Consider the following 22,098-nt stretch of genomic DNA (forward strand, 5'->3'; position numbering starts at 1 on the left):
ATTACGCCATTAATTCCGACTATTTTCCATTATTCCAGTGTCACACGACCACTTTCGATCGCGATCAAGTTCGATCCGGATCGAAATTCTCTGCCGCTATCGGCTCCATCGCGCAACTCGCGCAAAAGAACCAATCGCGACCGAGAAATTCAAATCGGATTGGGATTGATCGCGTTTCAAAGTGCGCCGTGTGGCACCCGTATTACTTGCATTTCGCAGTTTCTTCCCGTTTTCATGTACGTGCCTCTTACACTCTTGCTGCAATAAATTGCTATTTTCGTGGTCTTGACTGTGGAGCAAGTTGATTTATATTTAAGGAACATGGCACATTCATTTACGATACACCTTTTGGCGTGAGTTACTAGACATACAATATCATAAGCGATGAAGTTCTACTTCGACAGTTGGCATGAATGTTGCGCTAGGTTACAGCTTAAACAGCAAATATGAATTTAAATGAAACTAACGTGAAGTGAAACACGTTTGCGTGCTCGTCGTCACAACATATAAACAGCGGTAGAAGCGCCTGCATGAAATCACTCGATTTAAGCAACGTTATGGGTCACAAAGAAATTGGCAGCTCGGGCAATTTATTTGTAATGAGCGCGTACTGCCGGCGGTCACAACGGCAATACGAATTTGACCGCATCGTGAGCCAGGCGAAAGGGTTGGCGGGGACCAGGCCGCTCCTGATCCTCGGCTATTTTAACGCCCCTCACACAACGTGGGGCTATAAGTTTCAGTTCAAGAGAGGAAAAGCATTGGCCAAAGCAATGGAGGATCACGAGATGGCCCTCCTGAACGAGCGGGACGCAACCACCAGAAAAGGCAACAGTGCCGCTAGGGACACCACGCCAGACCTGTCGTGGTTATCGGGCAAGCTAGACGTCTCCTGGAGAAGTGAAGAAGTGGACCTGGAGTCGGACCACAGCGTGATCGGCATCACGATCCGAGGCTCCCCATATCGGGCTGTGCTGGGGACGGCGCGGATCACGGATTGGGACAAGATGAGAAAGTTTACCCGAGAACAAGAAGAGGCATCCGAGGAAGAAACGGGACAGGCTGAAAGACAAAGGACCTACACCGAATGGGCGAGGTACCAGAAGAAGGCTCTCGATAAATTTACCCGAGAAATCGCAACGGCGTCGCAGACACCGTACGTGGACGCCAGACTGACCCACATGTGGGCGGCCCGACACTCGTTGACGCGGCGGTGGAAACGTCAGAGACACAACAGAAAGCTGGCCAAGCGCATAGCAGTCTTGAACAAACAGATCGCCGAGTACGCGGCCAAACTATATAAGGAAAATTGGCTGAAGACCTGCGACGGCCTACAGGGCAAGCTCTCGACGTGGAAGGCGTGGTGGCTCTTGAGGCATCTGATCGACCCGCTGTGTAGCAAGGCTGCGACCAATCGCAACCTCGCCAAAGTATTGAACACGTACAAGGCAGATGGCCGCAGGCTCCTAGAAGACCTGAAGGCCAAGTAGCTAAAGACAGAGAAGGGCCAGTACACGGTGCCCGAGAGGTACGAAGGACCCGACAACGAAGAACTCGACCGGCCGTTTACCATGACGGAGCTGTGGACAGCGATAGATGACAGTAACAAGAGAAGTGCACCCGGCAGGGACGCCATAACTTACAAATTACTCGGTAGCATGGGCGGTACAGTGGCCCGCGGCCTCCTAGAGCACATTAACGAAGCCTCGGAGAGCTCGCAGTTGCCGAAGGAATGGAAGGATGCCGAGGTCCGCTTCATTCCAAAGCCCGGCAAGGCCCTCACGATAGACAACATGCGGCCCATCTCCCTCACATCCTGCGTGGGGAAGGTGATGGAGCGCATGGTCCTTCGCCGGCTGCAGAAGCACCTCGAAGAAACGGATCAGATGCCAGAGACGATGTATGGCTTCAGGCAACATCTCAGCACCCAAGACGTGATGATCCAACTCCACGAACTGGTCGTCAAGCCGGCAACGAGGCACGCGCCGCGCGGGATACTCGCCCTCGACCTGAAGGGAGCGTTTGACAACGTGTCCCACGCGAGCGTGTTGCAGAATCTAAACAAAACCCGGTGTGGCCGAAAGACATTCGGCTACATAAAAGATTTTCTGTCAAACCGAACGGCGACCATCAGGATAGGGGAGGAGAAGTCGGATCCTATCGAGCTCGGCGATCGGGGCACCACTCAGGGATCGGTCTTGTCGCCCCTGCTCTTCAATCTGGCCCTGCTGCCCCCGCCCGATCTACTCAAGCAAATCGAAGGCGTGGATCACGCGTTCTACGCCGATAATATTACGGTGTGGACGGCCCGAGCCGGATCCGATGCCTGGATGGAGGAAGTCTTGCAGCGGGCGGCAACGACCGTGCACGAGTACGCAAAGTCGTGCGGACTGAGCTGCGCTCCCCAGAAATCAGAGCTGCTCATGATCCAACCGGGAAAACCCAAGAAGGAGTTGCCGCCGAACGTGATTATCACAATCGCCGGAACGACCATCAAGCCAACACAGCAGATTAGGTTTCTCGGCCTAATACTTCAGAGCGACGGAAAGGCACAGGCGGCCATCACAAAGATCAAGACTACAACCGAACCAATACTTCGTATGATTCAGAGGGTATCAACCAGAAACCGAGGCCTTAAAGAGTACGATGCCATGCGCCTGGTGCGCGCGTTCGTCGTGTCGCGGGTTACCTACTCCGCCCCTTATCTCCAGCTGACGAAGGCTTATAGGGACACCCTCAACACGATGCTTCGTAAGGCAACGAAACAAGCACTGGGCATGCCCATATACTCGTCCACGCAAAAACGGCTTGACATGGGCGCCCACAACACGGTGGAGGAGCTCATTGAAGCCCACCTCTCTAATCAGAGAATCCGGCTCAGTCACACGGACGAGCCGTCCTACGCAAGATAGGATGGCAGATTGAGCCAGTACCCATCAAGACGGCCCTTCCGGAAGACTGGAAAACGATCATTCAGATAAAACCCCTTCCCCGGAACATGTCGCCGGACAAGGATGACGAGGGGCGCACCGCGCGAGCCAAAGCCCTAGCCCGTAAGCTGGAAGAGAACCCTAGGGTCCTCTACGCGGACGCCTCGCTCCGAAAACACAGTGACCGTGCAACCGTGGTGGTTACTTCAAAAGACAGGCTGATCATCAGCGCGTCCCTGAAGACAACAGACCCCGCAGTTGCCGAAGAAGCGGCCGTGGCCCTCGCAGTCGCACAGCCGAGCGTGGACACTGTAGTCACCGACTCAAAGACAGCCTACAGAAGCTTCCGCAGGGGGGTAATCTCCTCCGCGACCCGAGCCATTCTAGCCAAGCACAAGCCTCCGGGAAGAGCCATAGAGCTCATGTGGGTCCCGGCTCACTCGCAGGTAGCAGGCAACACCATCGCCGACTACCATGGCCGAGAAATGTCAATCCGGGCCGAGCACGAGCCGGAAGAGCTACCGCACCCGGTTACCAGCTTTCGGGACATTACCCGGATGTACCGAGAAGAAAGGTGCAGACTGCCAGAACAGCACCCCAAACTCACCAGGCAACAACAGACGATCCTGCGTCGAGCGCAGGCGGGATCGCTTGCGCATCCCGTACTGATGAACCAGATGTACCCTGCGGAATACGATATGCTCTGTCCTTTTTGCAGAAGAGAAAAGGGCACCCTGCCGCACGTCTTGGCAGAGTGCACAGAATTGAACACCCCCCCTCCTCCCCTTCCCACCAACACCCCCAATCTCCAACCCCTTGAGCGATGGGAGACCTTGTTATCCAGCCCCGCCCTACCAATTCAGCTTGCGCTGACGGACGGGGCCAGGAGCTGCTGGAAACATATGGGTCCCGTAACTATTGAACCACCCCGTCTGGTGCCTGCGTGCATCACCGATTTATTTCGGGCCCAGCAAATGTTGCTTCATCATCATCATCCGATACGGCTACGTGCGCTGAGAGCCAGAGTCGGCCGCAAGCGCCTGTGGCAGTGTCCACTATTTACGTTTACTCTGTGCCAGTACCGCAGATTGCTGCGGCTTGCTGGCTCGTGCAGCACGTAGCGCTATCGTACGCTACTCATCGCGAAAAACTGCGAAGGATAGCTCAGCGGTGTTCAGTAGGACATTAATGTTTTCAGATTCACTGCTGATTTTTTTCGGATTTTGTTTGTTCGCTACATTTCAATGGAAAGAAACGGTTATTTCCCTGGGTAGTTTCCTTGGCTTTATTTTCGTCTGGATTCGTGTGCGTGTGTGCGGTCCGAAAGCCCGTCTGGTCCTAATGATGCATACATAACAGTAAGAGGTCCGCGCACTGACCAAAATAGTTTAAAAGGCTACCGTGGGGGAGCTGAAACGTAAACATATTTTTAAACCATTTTGGTCGGCCTCCACACACACACACACACACACACACACACACACACACACACACACACACACACACACACACACACACACACACACACACACACACACACACACACACACACACACACACACACACACACACACACACACACACACACACACACACACACACACACACACACACACACACACACACACACACACACACACACACACACACACACACACACACACACACACACACACACACACACACACACACACACACACACACACACACACACACACACACACACACACACACACACACACACACACACACACACACACACACACACACACACACACACACACACACACACACACACACACACACACACACACACACACACACACACACACACACACACACACACACACACACACACACACACACACACACACACACACACACACACACACACACACACACACACACACACACACACACACACACACACACACACACACACACACACACACACACACACACACACACACACACACACACACACACACACACACACACACACACACACACACACACACACACACACACACACACACACACACACACACACACACACACACACACACACACACACACACACACACACACACACACACACACACACACACACACACACACACACACACACACACACACACGTGTGTGTGTGTATATATATGTGTGTGTGTATGTATGTTTCCGGACGCCGGCTAACGTTCAGCCATACTCAACGCCACCACGTCTTCGCTTAGAGAAGTTCCTAAAACAGCCGAGAATAGAAAATAAACCGCGCATACATTCTACCAAAGCCTAAAGTAAAGCGTCACAACTAATTATCTGTACTGCATAAAACAAAAAGTTGCTACAGTGCGCGCAAGGAAAGAAAAAAAAGAGACGTTTCGGTTTTTCGCCGACGAGATCTATGCGTCTGTAATCTCAGCCGGTGGAGCGAAGATGGTCTGAACACAGCTTTGCATATATTCAGCCTGGCTTCATAAATTGCAAGGAAGGCAACAGAGAGAGAGAAACGAGACTGCGCAACAGATTTCGCTTTCGCCGAAAGAGTGTGCTAGCCCTACAGCTGGACCATTTCTCAAAACATCGTCGTTCCAGAGAAGCCAGGAATGAGCAAAACTTGTTTGTTACGACCGGGCCTTATCTCTTGCTATAGCGCTTGCAGGTTTGTTTCGAGCCGTTGCCAGTAATGAGACGGGCGAAAACATTCACCTCGGAACCGTTCCGCCATATCGTGCGTCACGCGCTGCGAGTACGCGCTGCAGGCTTGGAGCAAACGCTGATGCTTATTTTAGACTCACTGTGTGATTATCAGTTTTCTCCCTGCGTAGGAGTCGCGTTGCGCTCAGTCGGCTGAGCTCATCATGGCTGCCGGGCGCGAACGTTCTGTTTAGGCAGACTGGGCGGGCTCAGAACAATAGTCCTCTCGGCAGGCGCCGAAGTGTCTGAAAAGACGACGACAAAAGCGTAGCAGCGGTGCACAGTGGTGAATGCAGCCTGAGGAAACGCGGCAGTACGAAAGTATTCTGTAGAATCTTTCACTTCTAAACGAATGCATGAGACGCAAGACCGAAAGAAGGTAGCATGTGATGCCAACACGCGTACGGACGACAGCAAGTGTTCGAATCAGTATTGAAATCGACGCTTTTTGGCCAAGATCACGAAAAACAAACGTGAGGAAAACGCAAGTTTTCCCGTCGTACAGCAGCTTGCTCATTTCTGAGATGTTGATGTTACGTAGAGGCTCGTTGCTCCGAATAGGTTGCACATATTTGTATCACACACGCAGTGGGTTGCTGTAAGTTGCTGTAAGTTGCAGTATTCTACTTCATCATTGAACCATTATACGCGTGCCACAAGGCCGCTGTTTTTAGACGCTCTTGGAAGATTCCATTAGGAACGGCAGGAGGCGTATTCACTTTTGTTTACATACCACAAGTCTCTGGCGGGTCGCTTGTGAATCCATAGAGTGCTAGCTAACTACTTGAAAGTCGCGGATAGATTTCTTCTTTACTACCATTGCTAACAAGACCTGTCAGCGCAACAAATAGACTAAGACGAAAATGAACAGACGTCTCTTTTCACATTTGTGTGGTTATGGCACTCATAGATAATGAACATATTCCAACCCACCATGTCTCCCTACTTGTGCCGTACCATTGCTAAATAATGTTTTGTTTGAGTACGCAGTGTAGTTGTGAACAACTATGCAGAATTATTGTTGGCTGTGTCGACGTTGCACTCAGTGCACTCGACTATAGTGTATCGTGAAAAGAATCTGATATTACACATTACAAATATTCCAACGCGTTTTCCGAGAACTCTATAGGAAGCATAGGAAGCAACATTATCATAGAAAACGTTTTACGAAAGTCAGGATCGAAATTACACTCGTCATTCTCACCGGTGTGTCTCCATGCATGCGGTAAATGTGTTAAACAAACCGCACCGAAAATAATTGACTAAAAGGTTTGTAAGTAATGAGCCACCAAAAGTTAAGTTCTACGCCAATTAGAGAAAACAAATATAACACTAAGTAAATACATTATTCATTAAATGTTATGCCGTCTATTGTGCGAGCACAAGGCTAGAAAACCATGCGCAGATGGTATCCCTTCACGTGGTTCTGCCGTCTGCTGCTGTGACTGGGAACAAAAAGTATGCGAATCCCACGCACTATGGTAGTCGATGTAAGCGAAGCTTTCTGTGCTGTTCGAGTTGATTTACTATAACTAGCAGTGTGATGTTTATGGCGCATGCTTACGTTCTTCAAAATTTAGTCCAACACGAGTGGGGTGAGTTGATGTTAAACGTTCCCTTGCGTGCACTACTGATGTTTGTCTGCACAGAACACACAGGAGGTGTTTGTTTAAGGCGTTCTTGTGCGCCATACTTCATCACCTCTGAGAGATTTGAGCATTGTCATGGCCTCGCATGGCACATCGCATCGAGGCAGAAGTGTCAAACTTGAATTGGATTATGTGGCTGTACGTGCCAAAACCACAATCGGAATACGAGGCATGCCGTAGTGGTGGACTCCGGGTTAATTTTGACACCGTGGTGTCCTCTAACGTGTTCCTAAATCTGAGTGCGCGAGCGTCTTTAATTTTCTCCCGGTCTAAATGTTAAAGTTAAGGCAGAAATCGACAAAATGTTTGGCCTCTGTGTGTCCGGATACCGAGAATGATTGTATGGTACGCCAGTCTATTTGTGGGAAGTTAAAGTCACCGAAGAGCAGGATTTGCGCGTTTCGGTGGATGGTTACCAGTTCGCTTATGACGTTGTTAAGTTGATGGCAGAAATCAGAAGTAGCATTGGGCGGTCTGTAACAGATACCAAGTAGCACTTTTTTTGGACAGGTATGCATTATGACCCATAACATCTCAAGATCTGATGTGACGTTTATTAGCGAGCATGGCAACTGCTCACGAACAGCGACTAGCACGCCACCACCACGGGTTCCTGCGCGGTCGTTCCGATAGAGGCAGAAACCGGGCAGGTCAGCTAGAACTTCGCTATCAGTAACGGCGCTGCTCAGCCATGTCTCAGTTAGTAATAGTATGTTGCTACCGGTAGATGAAACTATGTTTGACACCAATTCACGCTTTGGGAGGAAACTGCGCACGTTCGTGTATATTATAGAAAGCGAAGCGCTATCTCTGGAGCAAGTCGGTGTTATGTTATCTATCTGTTTGGGGTGATGTAGCTGCTATGACAATTCTTTGACACTACTCGAGGCGGCATCAAAGGTGTATCTTCTTGAACCGATGAACAAAGTCTTAAAGCGGAGTGAAAACGGAACGCCTTTACCTTTTGCGAAAGCAACGAGATGTTTTCGGGAATTTCGTACTGATCGCGAAAAGTCCTCGCTAATACTGTAGTCAGTGCCCTTAAGCTTTCGGCCACTCGAAAGGATGTTAACTTTGGTTTTATGGAAAGTAAATTTTGCTATGAGGGGGCGAGAGTGATTGGGGGAGTGACGACCGATGCGATGCGCACGTTCTATTTCTTTTGGGTTGATGGTTAGTTGCAACCTATCGCGGCAAAGTTCCACAATCAATCTTTCGGATTCGGCAGTGGTTTCCGAGCTGGAAGGGTCAGGAATGCCGTAAAAAATTAGCTTGTCCCGCCGTGAGCGATTTCCGGCATCGCCGATACGTGCTTCGAGCTCGGAAATGCGAAAAATAGCCTGTTCAGTCGTGGTGCGCATTGCATCCACTTCGTTTCGAATGGGCAAGAGCGTCTGGTAGTGACTCTCAAGATCATTCATTCGTTTGCTTAGATCAGTAATTGCTTTATCGGTAGAAGTAAGTTGCGACTTAAGACCATGAATTTCAGTGATCAGCTGGTTCTGACCGGCGGTTAGTTTTCGCAATTCGGTTAGTAGGTTTTCAGGAATGTTAGGACCCGGGTTTGTTTCCACATCACCGGCCAAAATCAGCAAGGCAAGAATAATATGAGCACATTCGGCAGCAATGGCGGCACAGCAGTGCGGGCTCGGCAACTGCATCAGGAAATAATTGCTGGATTTTTTAGCAAAGACAGCGTATGGTTGACTAACCTGCATTGCAAGAGCAAAAGGTTTAGCGAGCTGTGCAGATGCGCAGTCGCCGAGCCCACAAAGCTGTGTCGACGGCCGCCCCCAGTTTATACCTGGTGACTGCGTTGCTAACGATGGGGATTGCCACACCCGACTGAGGACCACCGGCCGCCACTTCTTCTGTTGGGTGTCCGGGTATAACGCATCGCTGGTACGGAAAACCTGGATGTTGGCTAGCTCGTTTCCTTGGCAGTCGACCACGCACCTCGATGAAGCTGACGTGGCAGCAGCGGTTATCGTAGGCAGCAGGAAATGCACAGTAGCGAAGGTGACGATCTGCATTGCAAGAGCAAAAGGTTTAGCGAGCTGTGCAGATGCGCAGTCGCCGAGCCCACAAAGCTGTGTCGACGGCCGCCCCAGTTTATATCTGGTGACTGCGTTGCTGTTGCTGACGATGGGGATTGCCACACCCGACTGAGGACCACCGGCCGCCACTTCTTCTGTTGGATGTCCGGGTATGACGCATCGCTGGTACGGAAAACCTGGATGTTGGCTGGCTCGTTTCCTTGGCAGTCGACCACGCACCTCGACGAAGCTGACGTGGCAGCAGCGGTTATCGTAGGCAGCAGGAAATGCACAGTAGCGAAGGTGACGATCTGCATTGCAAGAGCAAAAGGTTTAGCGATCTGTGCAGATGCGCAGTCGCCGAGCCCACCCATGTGTATCGGGAGTGCCCCTACCGACGACTCGGACGGCGGGGTTCTTCTATCAATTCGCCTCGACCTAGGTTCTGCCAAAGGCCACCCGACATCGCAGAATTCCTCGAACAGCAGCGCAGACCGGGCCCATCGCAGCGGCAGTCACGCTCACCCTCACCGCGGCGATATTTCCCTGCTCGTGATACCAGCTCGAGGACGACGCAAGGGCGATCACCAAGTCAACGCCGGGAAAACTGACGTCAGCGACCTTCCGAGGCGCTTATACTCGACGACCTCAAGACCTCGTATCGTGCCGACCTCAGAACAACAAAAACACGATGACTCCAGAACCAGTTTCCGCGAACAAGATTTCACTGGACACACCTGCGTTGATCGACGGCAGAAAAATGAGTGCACTTGTAGATAGCGGCGCCGATTACTCTATTCTTAGTGGCAAACTGGCGGCCATTCTGAACAAAGTTACGTTGCCCTGCAATGGGGCACCACTTCGTACGGCAGGTGGCCACGTCGTCACAGCGCTTGGCCTATGCACGGCCAGAGTAGAAATTTGCGGTGCTGCTTTTCTCGTCACTTGTTTAGTTCTACGCAAGTGTTCCCGCGATATAATTTTTGGGATGGACTTTCTCCGGGAATATGGTGCCATTATTGACCTCCGCGAGCGCTGCATCACTTTCTCAACACAGAGGGCAACAACACAGACCGACGCCATTGGACACAGATCCGCACTTCGCGTTTCGGACGACAGCATCACGATAGCGCCACGTGCGAGTGTTATGGTTGCGGTCAAATCTGACGAGCTACAAGACGGTGAAGTTATTGTAGAAGGCAAGATTTCTATGTTGCTAAACCAAGGTATTTGTGTAGCGCGAAGCCTTGTGGAACTTCGTGATAGTCAGGCAACGGTCCTCGCTACCAACTTTACCTTTGAGCATCGGCACATTTTTCGTGGCACTGCCATTGCCTACGCGGAAGCATCAACGGACATCGTCGAGTGCTTTGCTTCGGAAGTGGACACAGACGACTGTTTGTTAAGAGACATTGATGTAAACTCCGAGCTTACGGACGACCAGAAGAGCGCACTGCAGGAACTCTTGAATGAATTTCGCGCGTGCTTCGCTCGGTTTACTAAGGTGGGCCAAACGGCAATCACAAAGCACCGAATAATGACATCCGCCGACGAACTCCTCATCAAACAACAGCCTTATCGTATCTCGCCGAAAGAACGTGAGGCAATTCAAGCCCAAGTGAAGGAGATGCTAGATTATGGCTTCATTCAGCCTTCGCACAGTCCGTCGTCCTCCCGGTCGTTCTGGTCAAGAAAAAAGACGGAACGCTTCGTTTCTGTGTTGATTATCGACGCCTCAACGATGTTACCAAGAAGGACTAAGTATTTTCCGTCTCTCGATCTAAAGCGCGGTTACACGCAAATTGAGGTAGATAAACGAGACCGCGAAAAAACGGCTTTTGTCACTCCAGATGGCCTTTACGAATTCAGAGTACTTCCTTTTGGTCTCTGTTCGGGTCCAGCAACTTTCCAGCGAATGATGGACGCCGTTCTCGCTTGTCTCAAGTGGCAAAGCCGCCTCGTCTAGCTCGGCGACGTGGTTGTTTTTTCGGCGTCATTTGACGACCACCTGAAACAACTGCGGCAAGTTCTCGAAGCCATCTGATGGGCTAACCTCACCCTCAAGCCTCAGAAGTGCCATTTCGGCTACAAAGAGATGATGTTTCTGGGACACGTGGTCAGTGCGGAAGGCGTTAGCTCCAATCCCGCTAAAACTGCCGCTGTAGCCTCGTTTCCAACACCGACCGACAAGAAAGGTGTCCGACGCTTCTTGGACTTTTGCGCATACTACCGGCGTTTCATCGAAATTTTTTCGAAGATGGCGGAGCCGCTGACTCGCCTCACGAGGGACGATCTATTGTTCGTCTGGGCTTCAGACCAAGAGACTGCTTTCACCAAGCTTCGACAGCGTCTGGGGTCAGCACCAGTGTTGACTAACTTTCGCGAGGAGGCGGACATGGAAGTTCATATAAACGCCAGTAACGTTGGTCTTGGTGCGGTGCTTGTACAACGGCAGGAGGGTATTGAAAGCGTGATCTCTACGCAAGTCACACAATATCAGAATCAGAATCGGTTTTATTTTCCTCAAAGAAAAATGGACAAAAAGCTGCTCATTGAGCAGCTTGACGAGGCCTGGGGCCCTACAGGCAGTGGCAACAGCGGCAAAACAGCAATGTATGTCCTATGCCCGTACAAGAAGAAGAAATAAAAAGGAACTCGAGAAACAAAAAAAAAGAAAGAAAGAAACTGTTCGCACCAAGCTGTGCAGAAGAAGAAAAAAATATTTACATATACATACACCAATAACAAACCAATATTGTACACTGACAAGTTATATTCACACGTACACACGCAAACACCCGTAGAAGTGGCGCGCATACGCCCCTATGTATAATATATGTACACCTACGTATACATTCACATATACACACGCACATGGCATACATACACACACCATTTAAGTGCACACATGTATAAATTCAAGTAAATATTTTATGAAGAATGAACTGCTACAAAAACGGAGAGCAGAGAAAAAAAAGTGAAATTAGACAATGCCTGCAAAATCCGTCCAAACTAATCCACACAAAAGAACGCACAACGCCGAATGTTAACTACATGATATAAATCTGTTGCCGATTAAGCAATTATGTTTAAAAAGTATTCAATTAAAGCACGTTTATTTATTGCGGGGCCATCAATTAAGCTTCTGTTGTCGTTCAGGGTGTAAGGTATTATATACAATAACATTTGTTGACCGTAATTCGTTCTAGTTTTGGGAAGACACCACTTTTCTAATTGTCGAGTGTTGGCTGCCGGTACGCGTCTCTTGAGCGCTGATATTCTGATAAGGAAGTTAGTACGAAACGTGGTTTTAGTGGTGAATAAATAAACAATAATTTGCGGTAACATCACATGGATGGGCGGAACGTTTAACCTAATAAAAAGCGGTTTGGAGTGTGCGCAGTACTCTTCGTCTGCAATGACATGAATCGCTTTCTTTTGCAGGCTCACAATTCTATTCATCTTAGCCGGTGATGCCGTGGCCCAAACAAGATGACAATATGCAATGTGTGATTGAAATAATGAAACATATTTCTGTTTTTTAATGTGCACTCGAAGAATGTCACGACACCGGGAAAGTGCTTCAACAGCTTTTGATAAACTTAGGGATACGTAGTTAGTGTGCTCAGTCCACCGAAGGTGCTCATCAAATACAACACCCAGTGTTTTATGGTGGCTAACGACCTCAGTAATATTATTCCCTAGGTTAATGTTTAAGTTAGTCCCTATGTGACGATTTATAGCACGGAAAATAACAGCTTTTGACTTAGTTCTACTTATTTTGAGATTGTTTAATTTAGACCAATTTAAAAGGCTGTTTAGGGTACTGTTTGCTTTTGAAATTATTTCTGTAGCCGAAAAACCAGATATAAATAGGGAAGCGTCGTTGGCATAAATTACAAAATCAGCTTCTGTCGAAATAGTTATCAGATCGTTTATATATACATTGAAAAGAAAAGGTCCTAATATACATCCCTGAGGGACGCCGCATTTCAGATAATGTTTGGATTAACAAAAACCGTCTATATTCCCTATTTGTTCACCGTCTTTAAGATATGAACTAAAAATTTGAAGTCTCCTTCCCCTAATGCCGTACTTGTTTAACTTATCTAAGAGAATATTGTGTTCTAGACAATCGAAGGCCTTACTGAAATCCACAAAGATTCCTAGTGTTAAGAGTTTGTTTTCAATATTCTCTAAAATAATTTCTTTTTGGACTAATAAAGCTGATTCTGTAGAAAAACCTTTGCGGAAGCCGTATTGAGAGTGTGATATTAACTGATTAGCATCAAAAAAGTTCTGCAAACGTTTGAGCAGAATTTTTTCTAGCACTTTCGAAAAGAGAGGTAGAATAGAGATGGGGCGATAATTACTCATGACGTTTTTCGAGCCTGACTTGAAAATGACTGTAACCTTGGCCAGTTTCATTCTTGCAGGGAAAACACACGATTATAGTCAAAGGTTAATAATATGACACAGGGGTAGTGCAAGAAAGTCAGCAACAAACTTTACTGGCTTAATTGTGAGGCCTTCTATATCAGAGCTGAAATTATTTCTTAAGGACATGAGAACGCTAAATACTTCTGATGGATCTGTTTGGCTAAGAAATACTGAGCTGGTTGTTTTATTTGAAATCACAGAACACGCATCTACGTTATATTTTGCTGTTGCTTGATCGGTGAAGAAGTTTTTCAAACAATCGGCTAATAGTACGCCTGCTTTTGGTGAGCCCTCGATATTCAATTCGCCGATGTCTTTCGATACATTTCTATGGTTAATTAAATCATTTATTGCTCGCCAAATCAGCTTTGAATTATGCTTGCTTCCAGAGAAAATTACCGAGGAATAGTCACGCTTGGCTTTGCGCAAGTCATTATTTAATTTTTTCCTAAACTGCTTAAACACAACGTAATCATTAGGATTTTTGGTTACCGCGTGCATTTTGGTCATCGCGGGCAGAGACCAACTACGCTACCAGGGAGAAAGTGTGTCTTGCTGTTGTATGGGCACGGGCCAAATTTCGGCCTTACCTCTACGGCCGCATATTCAAAGTTGTAACCGATCATCGCTCGTTATGCTGGCTTGAAAATCTCCGGGACCCTTCTGGGCGACTGGCACGGTGGAGTCTACGTTTGCAGGAGTACGACGTGACCATCGTGTACAAGTCGGGCCGCCTACATGAAGACGCAGACGCACTCTCGCGCGCCCCCTGTCGACAACTACCGACCACGCCATTGAGGACGACGGCGCTTTCGTTGGGGCCGTAATCGTTACTGATCTGTCCACACGGAAGCGCGCAGACGACGCACTACGGCCTATATTCGAACATCTGGAAGGACAAAACCCATCAATACCCCGGCATATCGCTAGAGGATTGTCGTCTTTTTGTTTATGACATGTCGTCTTTTACAAGAACAACTCCACTGCCACCAACAAGATGAGGACGACGGCGCTTTCTTTGGGGCCGTAATCGTTACTGATCTGTCCACACGGAAGCGCGCAGACGACGCACTACGGCCTATATTCGAACATCTGGAAGGACGAAACCCATCAATACCCCGGCATACCGCTAGAGGATTGTCGTCTTTTTGTTTACGACATGGCGTCTTGTACAAGAACAACTCCGCTGCCACCAACAAGACCTATCTTTTGGTCGTTCCAGCAGACCTCCGTGCCGAAGTTTTGTTCGCCTGTCATGACGAGCCTCCGTCTGGCCATTTGGGTTTTATGCGAGCGCTTGATAGAGTGCGCAAAATCCTACTACTGGCCGAAACTTGCCGAGTGTTTTAAGTGGTACGTCCAAGCCTGCCGTGAGTGCCAGCGCCGAAAGTCGCCAGCTGGGAAGCCTTCGGGATTGGTGGATCAGATTGACCCACCTGGCGAACCTTTCGACCAGGTCGGCATGGATCTTCTGGGCCCGTTTACGGTCATCTTCTGGCAACAGGTGGATGATCGTCGGCACGGACTATTTAACGCGGTATGCTGAGACAAAGGCGCTGCCTCGAGGCACAGCTTCCGAGGTTGCCCAGTATTTCAAACAGAGCATCGTCCTACGGCACGGCACCCCATCGCACGTCATCACAGACCGAGGCAAAGCCTTTACAGCACAGCTCATTCGAGACGTTTTTAAACTCAGCTGCACGACCCATCGAAGGACAACTGCCTATCATCCCCAGACAAACGGCTTGACCGAACGACTGAACAAAACGATGACTGGCATGCTGTCTATGTGCGTAGACGTACAGCACAAGACGTGGGACGAGATACTCCCTTCCGCAACGTTTGCCTATGATACTGCTACGCAAGAAACAACACGCTTCACGCCGTTTTACCTCGTTTACGGCCGTGAAGTGCAGACTAGGGGTGCTATGCAGGATGCGCCGAGTTTCTCGTTCACCCGAGTTTTACCCGAGTTTGCTCGACGGCAGTCAGTGAACGGAGATAGCGTGAAACGCGCCGAAGCTGCAGGCAAAAAAATATGTAGACAAAAATCCGCGTATGTCAACATGAGCGCACCCTGCGCGGCACACTGCTTCCACGTTTCAAGCGCAGAAGACTGCACAACGAAACGCGCCAGCGCCGCGTATTGTTATCAACGGATTATCGCAACCTAGCGATTCCGTGACTGTCCCGCTGTCTGTCTGCACACTTGCCGTGAGCCGCTTGCCACGCCTTTCCCGGGCGCGTCAAGGGCGTGCCTCCTCTTTCTGGTGCTATCTTTCTTTCCTCCGTCGAATGCGAACAGGGTACATGCGGTGCATTTTTGCACCTACATTTCCACTCAAACGAATACGTTAAAATACAACAAATAAAATAACGAACATTTTTATTTCTTTAGGTATCTGTTTTTCGTTTTCAGTGCTAGAAATTTGTGATGACAAACGGAGATCGAGCAAATTATTACATTTTGCACTTCTTGCCGCGAGTGGCGACAGTGAGGCGAAAGCTTAGAAGCGGTACATTGAAGCGGGTCGCACGCACGAGGGCGTTCATACGGTGATAAGTCGCCTAGGAGCGCTGCAGTGCTATTCTCAATAAAGTCGGTCATGATCCATGGAGGGTCATGGCCACCCTTTCTCTATTAGGGGAATAGACACGCAGCGCCGCGGTACGGCTGTTCATCGCAGGCGCTTCACTAGGCGATTAAGGCCCCCGCTTTACCAACTAAAAACGACACAACGGCTGTCGCGGCGAGATGGCGGCATGTTATTTTTGAGTGCGTAGTGACGCAGTTCAGTGAAAATGTACCAGTTTATCTTTGTGCGCGAAGCCTCTGCGATACTTTGCGAAAAGTGCGTGCTTCCCAGCGACACAATTCATCGCTTGTCATCGCTTGCCCAGTGAAGGTGCCTCTGAGCGCATGTACGCAGTATATGAGTGTGTTTTGCAGTCGAAGGTGCTTGCGGATTACCTCTGCTGGAGCCAGCAGCGATCGCAGATGGATATCGTAACGACACCGCAGCACTCGCATTTTGGCAGGTGAGGGCTCTTGTGTGCAGTTATGAAATCAGACTTCGAACGGAGAAAGGTGTTGGAACTGTTGAGTGCGCAGTGCTTGTGATGAAAAAATGCCATTGCACTGGGTCTAGGAGAGCGAGTGATTCTCGGACGCTGATCGTGTTTACGACGCTGTGGCTCCGTTTCATCACCGATGACAGAGCAGCCATCTCAAACGACTGCTGCAATACACACTCCTCAGCATCGTCGTCCCCCTCGGCGCATCGACGCCTTGCAAGCAGCTACAGTGACGTGCCGATAATTATTTAGTGTGTGCTACGCGCCACAATGCAGGCAATGAAACCGTGTTGTGGGGCCATCTCAGCCCGAGAAGATGTATGCATAAGCCAGCGACAGTCAACGCTTTGTTTTTGATAGTGGTGCTCAGTACATCACCGATGACAGTGCGTTGTGCGTGTTTTATGTCGGCGGTCAGGATTGTTGATGCCTCTCAGCTCGACACCGCGTCACTGTTGCCGGAAGATAAGTTGGGCGTGGCCCAACTGTAGTGGGTGCGCGCACAAGAGTTACACGCCTCGCGCGGGGCGTGACCTCTGGTTTTGATTGACAGGCGAACTCGTGCTAAACTCGCACATCGCGAAACCCCCTCCGAGTTCAACTCGAGAACATGGCGGCGGCTGCAGCAGCCTGTTTCATTGCATCCAGCGGCAGCAAGCGGCAGTATGACCGTCCGGACCCGTTCACCTACATGACCGACGGGGAGTTTCAGCGTCATTTTCGCCTGTCGAAGACATCAGTGCGCTGGCTGTGTGACGAGCAAGGCGAAGACTCTCGTCTGCGGAGACAGCGTGGCGGGCTTCATTCGCTCACCGTCGTAGAGCAAGTCATCTGTGCCCTCCGTTTCTACGGGACTGGGAGTTTTCAGGGAAGCGTCGGCGCCGAGCGTTGCATTGGACGCCATCAAACTGCTGTTAGCCACTGTGTCAGAGATGTGTCTGACGCGCTTATCGATGCGGCAGTGCGTAAGCGGTGGCTAGCTTTCCAGAATACTGCGGCTGAGCGGGCATATATAGAAGAATGCTTCCTACTTCGTGGGAACATTACGAACGTAGTCGGGTGTGTCGACGGAACGTACGTAGGAATTAAGGCGCCTTCAGTGTCAGCGTTACTGTGATTAACATTGAAGCAATGTTTAGACACGCCATATTGCCAAATTTGTCACTTCTGTGTAGCCGACTTAAATTTTGTGTTAGCGACATCTCACATGCGGCTGCTTATGATACTAACTTTTTCGCTGGTTGATGACTTTTTGCCGATTGTACTACTTGTCTGTCAGGGTGCCTTCCAAATGGCTCATTTTCTTGGGAAAGAGGTTAATTAAGTACAAATAGATAAATGGATATCACAAATTGTGTGAAGTAACCTATGAATCCTAATCTCATAAAGAACTTGGGGTTCTTCATTGGTGAAGTTACTTAGTATGCACAATGCAGAATTTTAGTTATGCGTAATCTATCGGCCGCACTATGAAACAGCGAGGCATTGCACAATTTGTTGTAGCGCGAGATGTGGATGTTGCACCAAGCCGGTTGTGCCTATGCATGTGTGGCGAAATGAAAATGCATTGAGAATCTTAGTGTGTTGGCTTGCATGAAGAGAATACTTGAGATTGTTTGCTCTGTTCACTGTCGATGCATGTGCCAGAGGTTCAGTGTATCTTCTTTCTTTTGGGGGGCGGCATTATTCTGGATGGATAAATTGTATATTTTCGTTTCATAATGGGGCTCTAATTCTTAAGCTGTAGAGCAACGCACATCCGTTGCTCTGCAGAACTGTCGGTACGTGAAGATGTCATGAACCACCAAGGCAAAATTACATATCGGGAGAAATGTGGTGCAGATGCCAATGAAAAGTGGGTCTTTAACCCACCATGATAAAAATCAAAATTGCCGAGTAAATGGACCATTTGTACAGCTTTAGAGCAATGATTACACAAAACGTGATATGCTCAAACGAGTAAATGCTCGCCGCAGTGCCAAAGTAGGATGAGCGACATGCAGCATATTTTGGCATTGAACATGTCTCGTAACCGTTATTTTTATTGTAAGCCCTCGCTGTCACACCTTTCCCTTCGGCACTCCCTTTACTGAAACGTGGCACTGTCTTTCCATTGGTGTCATGATGATAATGGTAACGGCAGCAGCAAGGCTGGTTAATGCTTGCCCCTTTGATTCCTGTGAGTTTAGTGGTAAAGAATATGGCACGTGCGTACATACACCTGTGCTGCAAAATTTAACACTTGTGATTTTTTGGAGAGCTAATTTGTGTTAGGAAATTTCAAAGATGTGCACCATTGTGGCCTAATAACTAGAGCATTGGTGAGGTTGAAGACTGGGTGTATTGGTATGGAAGCTTGAAGTTTAATTGCACAACAATTCGATGGGACACAAAGATGAAAAATACACAGCAGAATGCTCTGCTGTGTGTGTTACTCTTCTTTGTGTGCCGTTGAATTGTTGTGCGATCCAACTTAAAATATAGCATTCGGCTTCTTTGGTGCAGGACCGAGGAAGTGTGAGCTATTCGACAACATGCCAGTGCCTTGCCACACAATTATGGGAGTCGGAAGGTTTGCAAACAAAGCTTTGCTTTCAAATCCACCTGCTCATGTAATACAAGCACTGATTGAAAGAACCATCATACAGAAATAATGGTGAAATCAATGGCCTGTGAAAAATGTAATTTGTATATTGACGCTGTTGACATAATAGGTGCCATACCGGCCTCAAAATTGTACTGGACAGAGCAGTTTGTTTCCTATGTGAAGCACAACCTTCCATTACATGCTGTGCAGATAACCAAGCTCAATTTGTTTTGACGTGCTACACAACATTCACTGTAATCTGTTTTTGATTCTAAAGAAGTGCCAAACACCACCTCTTTTTCAAGAACGTCATGGGAATATTTGGCGAGACCTTTTTACCGCCCCTCGTAATGGAAGTGTGGCCAGCCAGCTTTGCTGGGATGCCTTTATAGATTTCTGCTCCTGATCATTGTGTGCTATCAACTTGCAGAAGTCTATGCAACTGGTGCAAGGCATTACGTGTTTCTATAGTCGGATACAACTTTAGGAGGCTGCGGAATCTGCACTTTAAGGCAGGTGAACACAAGCCTGCACCAATGGGCACGCACTCTAGACTGACATCGTGCCGCCGGACAGACTAATACCTGCTCGTTGGAGAGGGACTATTTCTTTAGACGTGGAGGCAATCAGCTGCTGCGCTTTGGTCATCTGGGCGGGGCCTCTCTTGTCTTCTGAAGTTTTATCCGACTGTAAAGAATGCTGCTTTTCATACAACACAAAAGGACAAAGTGTACAATTGTTTGGCCTATGAAATGGATACATCAGAAGTGTGCTATGGAAGGGCTTAAGATGTGTGAAATATAGTACATGCAATTATAAGACAATGTTAAAGAATATGTGGTATCGAACATGCATGTAATGGCACATTTGAATCGGGGAGTGTTGCAGTCATATGCACAGTCTATAGGTGATAGCATTATTAAGCTCCTGCTGTTTCCTGTCTTCATTGTGAATTACACACACCGTTCATCTTGTGGCTAATCAACACACACTGTATTCTTGCACATAGAAAGAACAAACAGCACAATGTGTATGCTGCATTAGTGTATTTTTTATTTACATGGTCCAAGAGTGGCACAGGTTGTCTTACGTTTTTGCCTATGTTGAAGGCACACCAAGTGCATGTTACAAGTCTCCTAATATGCATAGCACAATGTTTACTGCAATAATTTTATTCTTGTTCTTGAATAATAAACAAAATATTAAACTGAAAGCTCCTTTATAAGGTGCCTTTTGTGGTTTCAACAGGAGAGCAGTGAGGGCACCGATACTACTGTTGCAGAGCAGCCCTTTGGACCTCTGCCACACTCTCAAGAGCACGTGCCTGGCGCTCGCATACTGCCGCCAGGCAGTTGAGTGCCTCCAGCAGCAGAATGTTTTGCTGAAAAAAAAGTGTATTGGAATGAATCAGCCGCATACATACCATTATTTACAAAGAAAAGTGCTCGTTGCACTATTAGTACTAAGTGCCCTTAACTGTGGTAACCTTTATGTAGTATGCATAATAAAACAATGTGTCGGGACAACGTTGCTTTATTTTTCATCACTGGGGTTTTCTTTTTCAGAGCCAATTGTCATGTTGATTAGTGTGCCAGCAGCTGAGGTGGCCCCGCACCTTCACGAGTCTCTGCTGTCGGCACCACAAACCTATTTTTGTTCGCTGCAGAACAAATGCCTCACCCTACAATCCCGTCTTATATGAGATGATTGCATCCTATGCCTACAAACATCATATTTTTGTGCCATTATGCAATTTTCTGCCATCCTCGGCTGTAGTTCTCTCTCCTTGACATCCATTCTGTCATGCTTATGTAATCACCTGTTATGAATTGGCAACAAGTGATCGAATACGTGCATGGCCTGCCTGCCGATTCCTTTCTTTTTTCTTTATCTCAACTAGCATATCAGTTGCCACGGTTTACTACGCCACTGTCTTCCTGCCTTAATGCTATCTCCAACAATTTTTGTTACTTCACTTTCTGCACAGTCCTTGACATCTCAAGTTCCTTTGTTAACCTCCGGGTTTATGTCCCATATTGCATAACCGGTAGAATGCAATGATTCTAAACTTTTTCAAGGATATCGGTAACGTGGCGATCACGATTCGGTAATGCATTCCATGTGCTGTTCAACCCATGAAACTTTCGTATAAGTTTCCTGCTTTATATCAGTACCTGCTATTGATATTTCACCTGGATAAACATACTCTTCCATAAATTTTGCGGGCTTAATGTTACTTATGAATTTCTGTTTTCTCACCAAGTTAGTGAAGGTTACCTTCATCTTTTCCATATTTTCGCGGGCCCACTTGCATGTAAAAGCACAAACACTCATTGGTTCTCACTGCCTTCTTTAAACTGCTGGACATTCAGTTCGTTACTACGAAAGTGACTTAATCCGTGCACTCTTATTATGCTAAATATGAAACAGTAGAAATATATTTATCTGCATTTTTTCGCTGTCCCCTTCACTGTATTGGTAGCGAGATCTATCGTCGCTACCACCTCCTTGTCGCATCGTAGCTATCTAGGCTGTCTGCCTTTTGCCCACACTATGTAATGTTCGTGACGCTCGCAGTCGCGCAGATTGGAGGAACTCGGCGCACTCGCAGAAGCAACACCGGACAAGTTGTTTCTTCAGCACTGCGTCGTGAACAGTAGGTGCGCGTTGCGATCTGTAAAATCGCC

At 48.3% G+C, this 22,098-nt stretch overlaps 1 protein-coding gene and 1 pseudogene across 1 annotated transcript; one reads left to right on the top strand and one right to left on the bottom strand.

Moving 5' to 3' along the window:
• LOC142568641 (TWiK family of potassium channels protein 7-like) overlaps positions 1 to 22,098 on the top strand; it is a 518,233-nt pseudogene that overhangs the window by 97,543 nt on the left and 398,592 nt on the right.
• On the bottom strand, positions 8,134 to 8,991 carry LOC142568642 (uncharacterized). The gene has a single exon (XM_075678507.1). It carries the CDS (start codon positions 8,989 to 8,991, stop codon positions 8,134 to 8,136), a length of 858 nt encoding a protein of 285 aa, XP_075534622.1.

Source organism: Dermacentor variabilis, unplaced genomic scaffold, assembly GCF_050947875.1.
Source record: "Dermacentor variabilis isolate Ectoservices unplaced genomic scaffold, ASM5094787v1 scaffold_25, whole genome shotgun sequence".
NCBI classification, from domain to species: Eukaryota; Metazoa; Arthropoda; class Arachnida; order Ixodida; family Ixodidae; genus Dermacentor; species Dermacentor variabilis.

Excerpts from the sequence above, each read along its gene's own strand:
- LOC142568642 (XM_075678507.1), bottom strand. The coding sequence starts at position 8,991 with ATGCAGGTTAGTCAACCATACGCTGTCTTTGCTAAAAAATCCAGCAAT.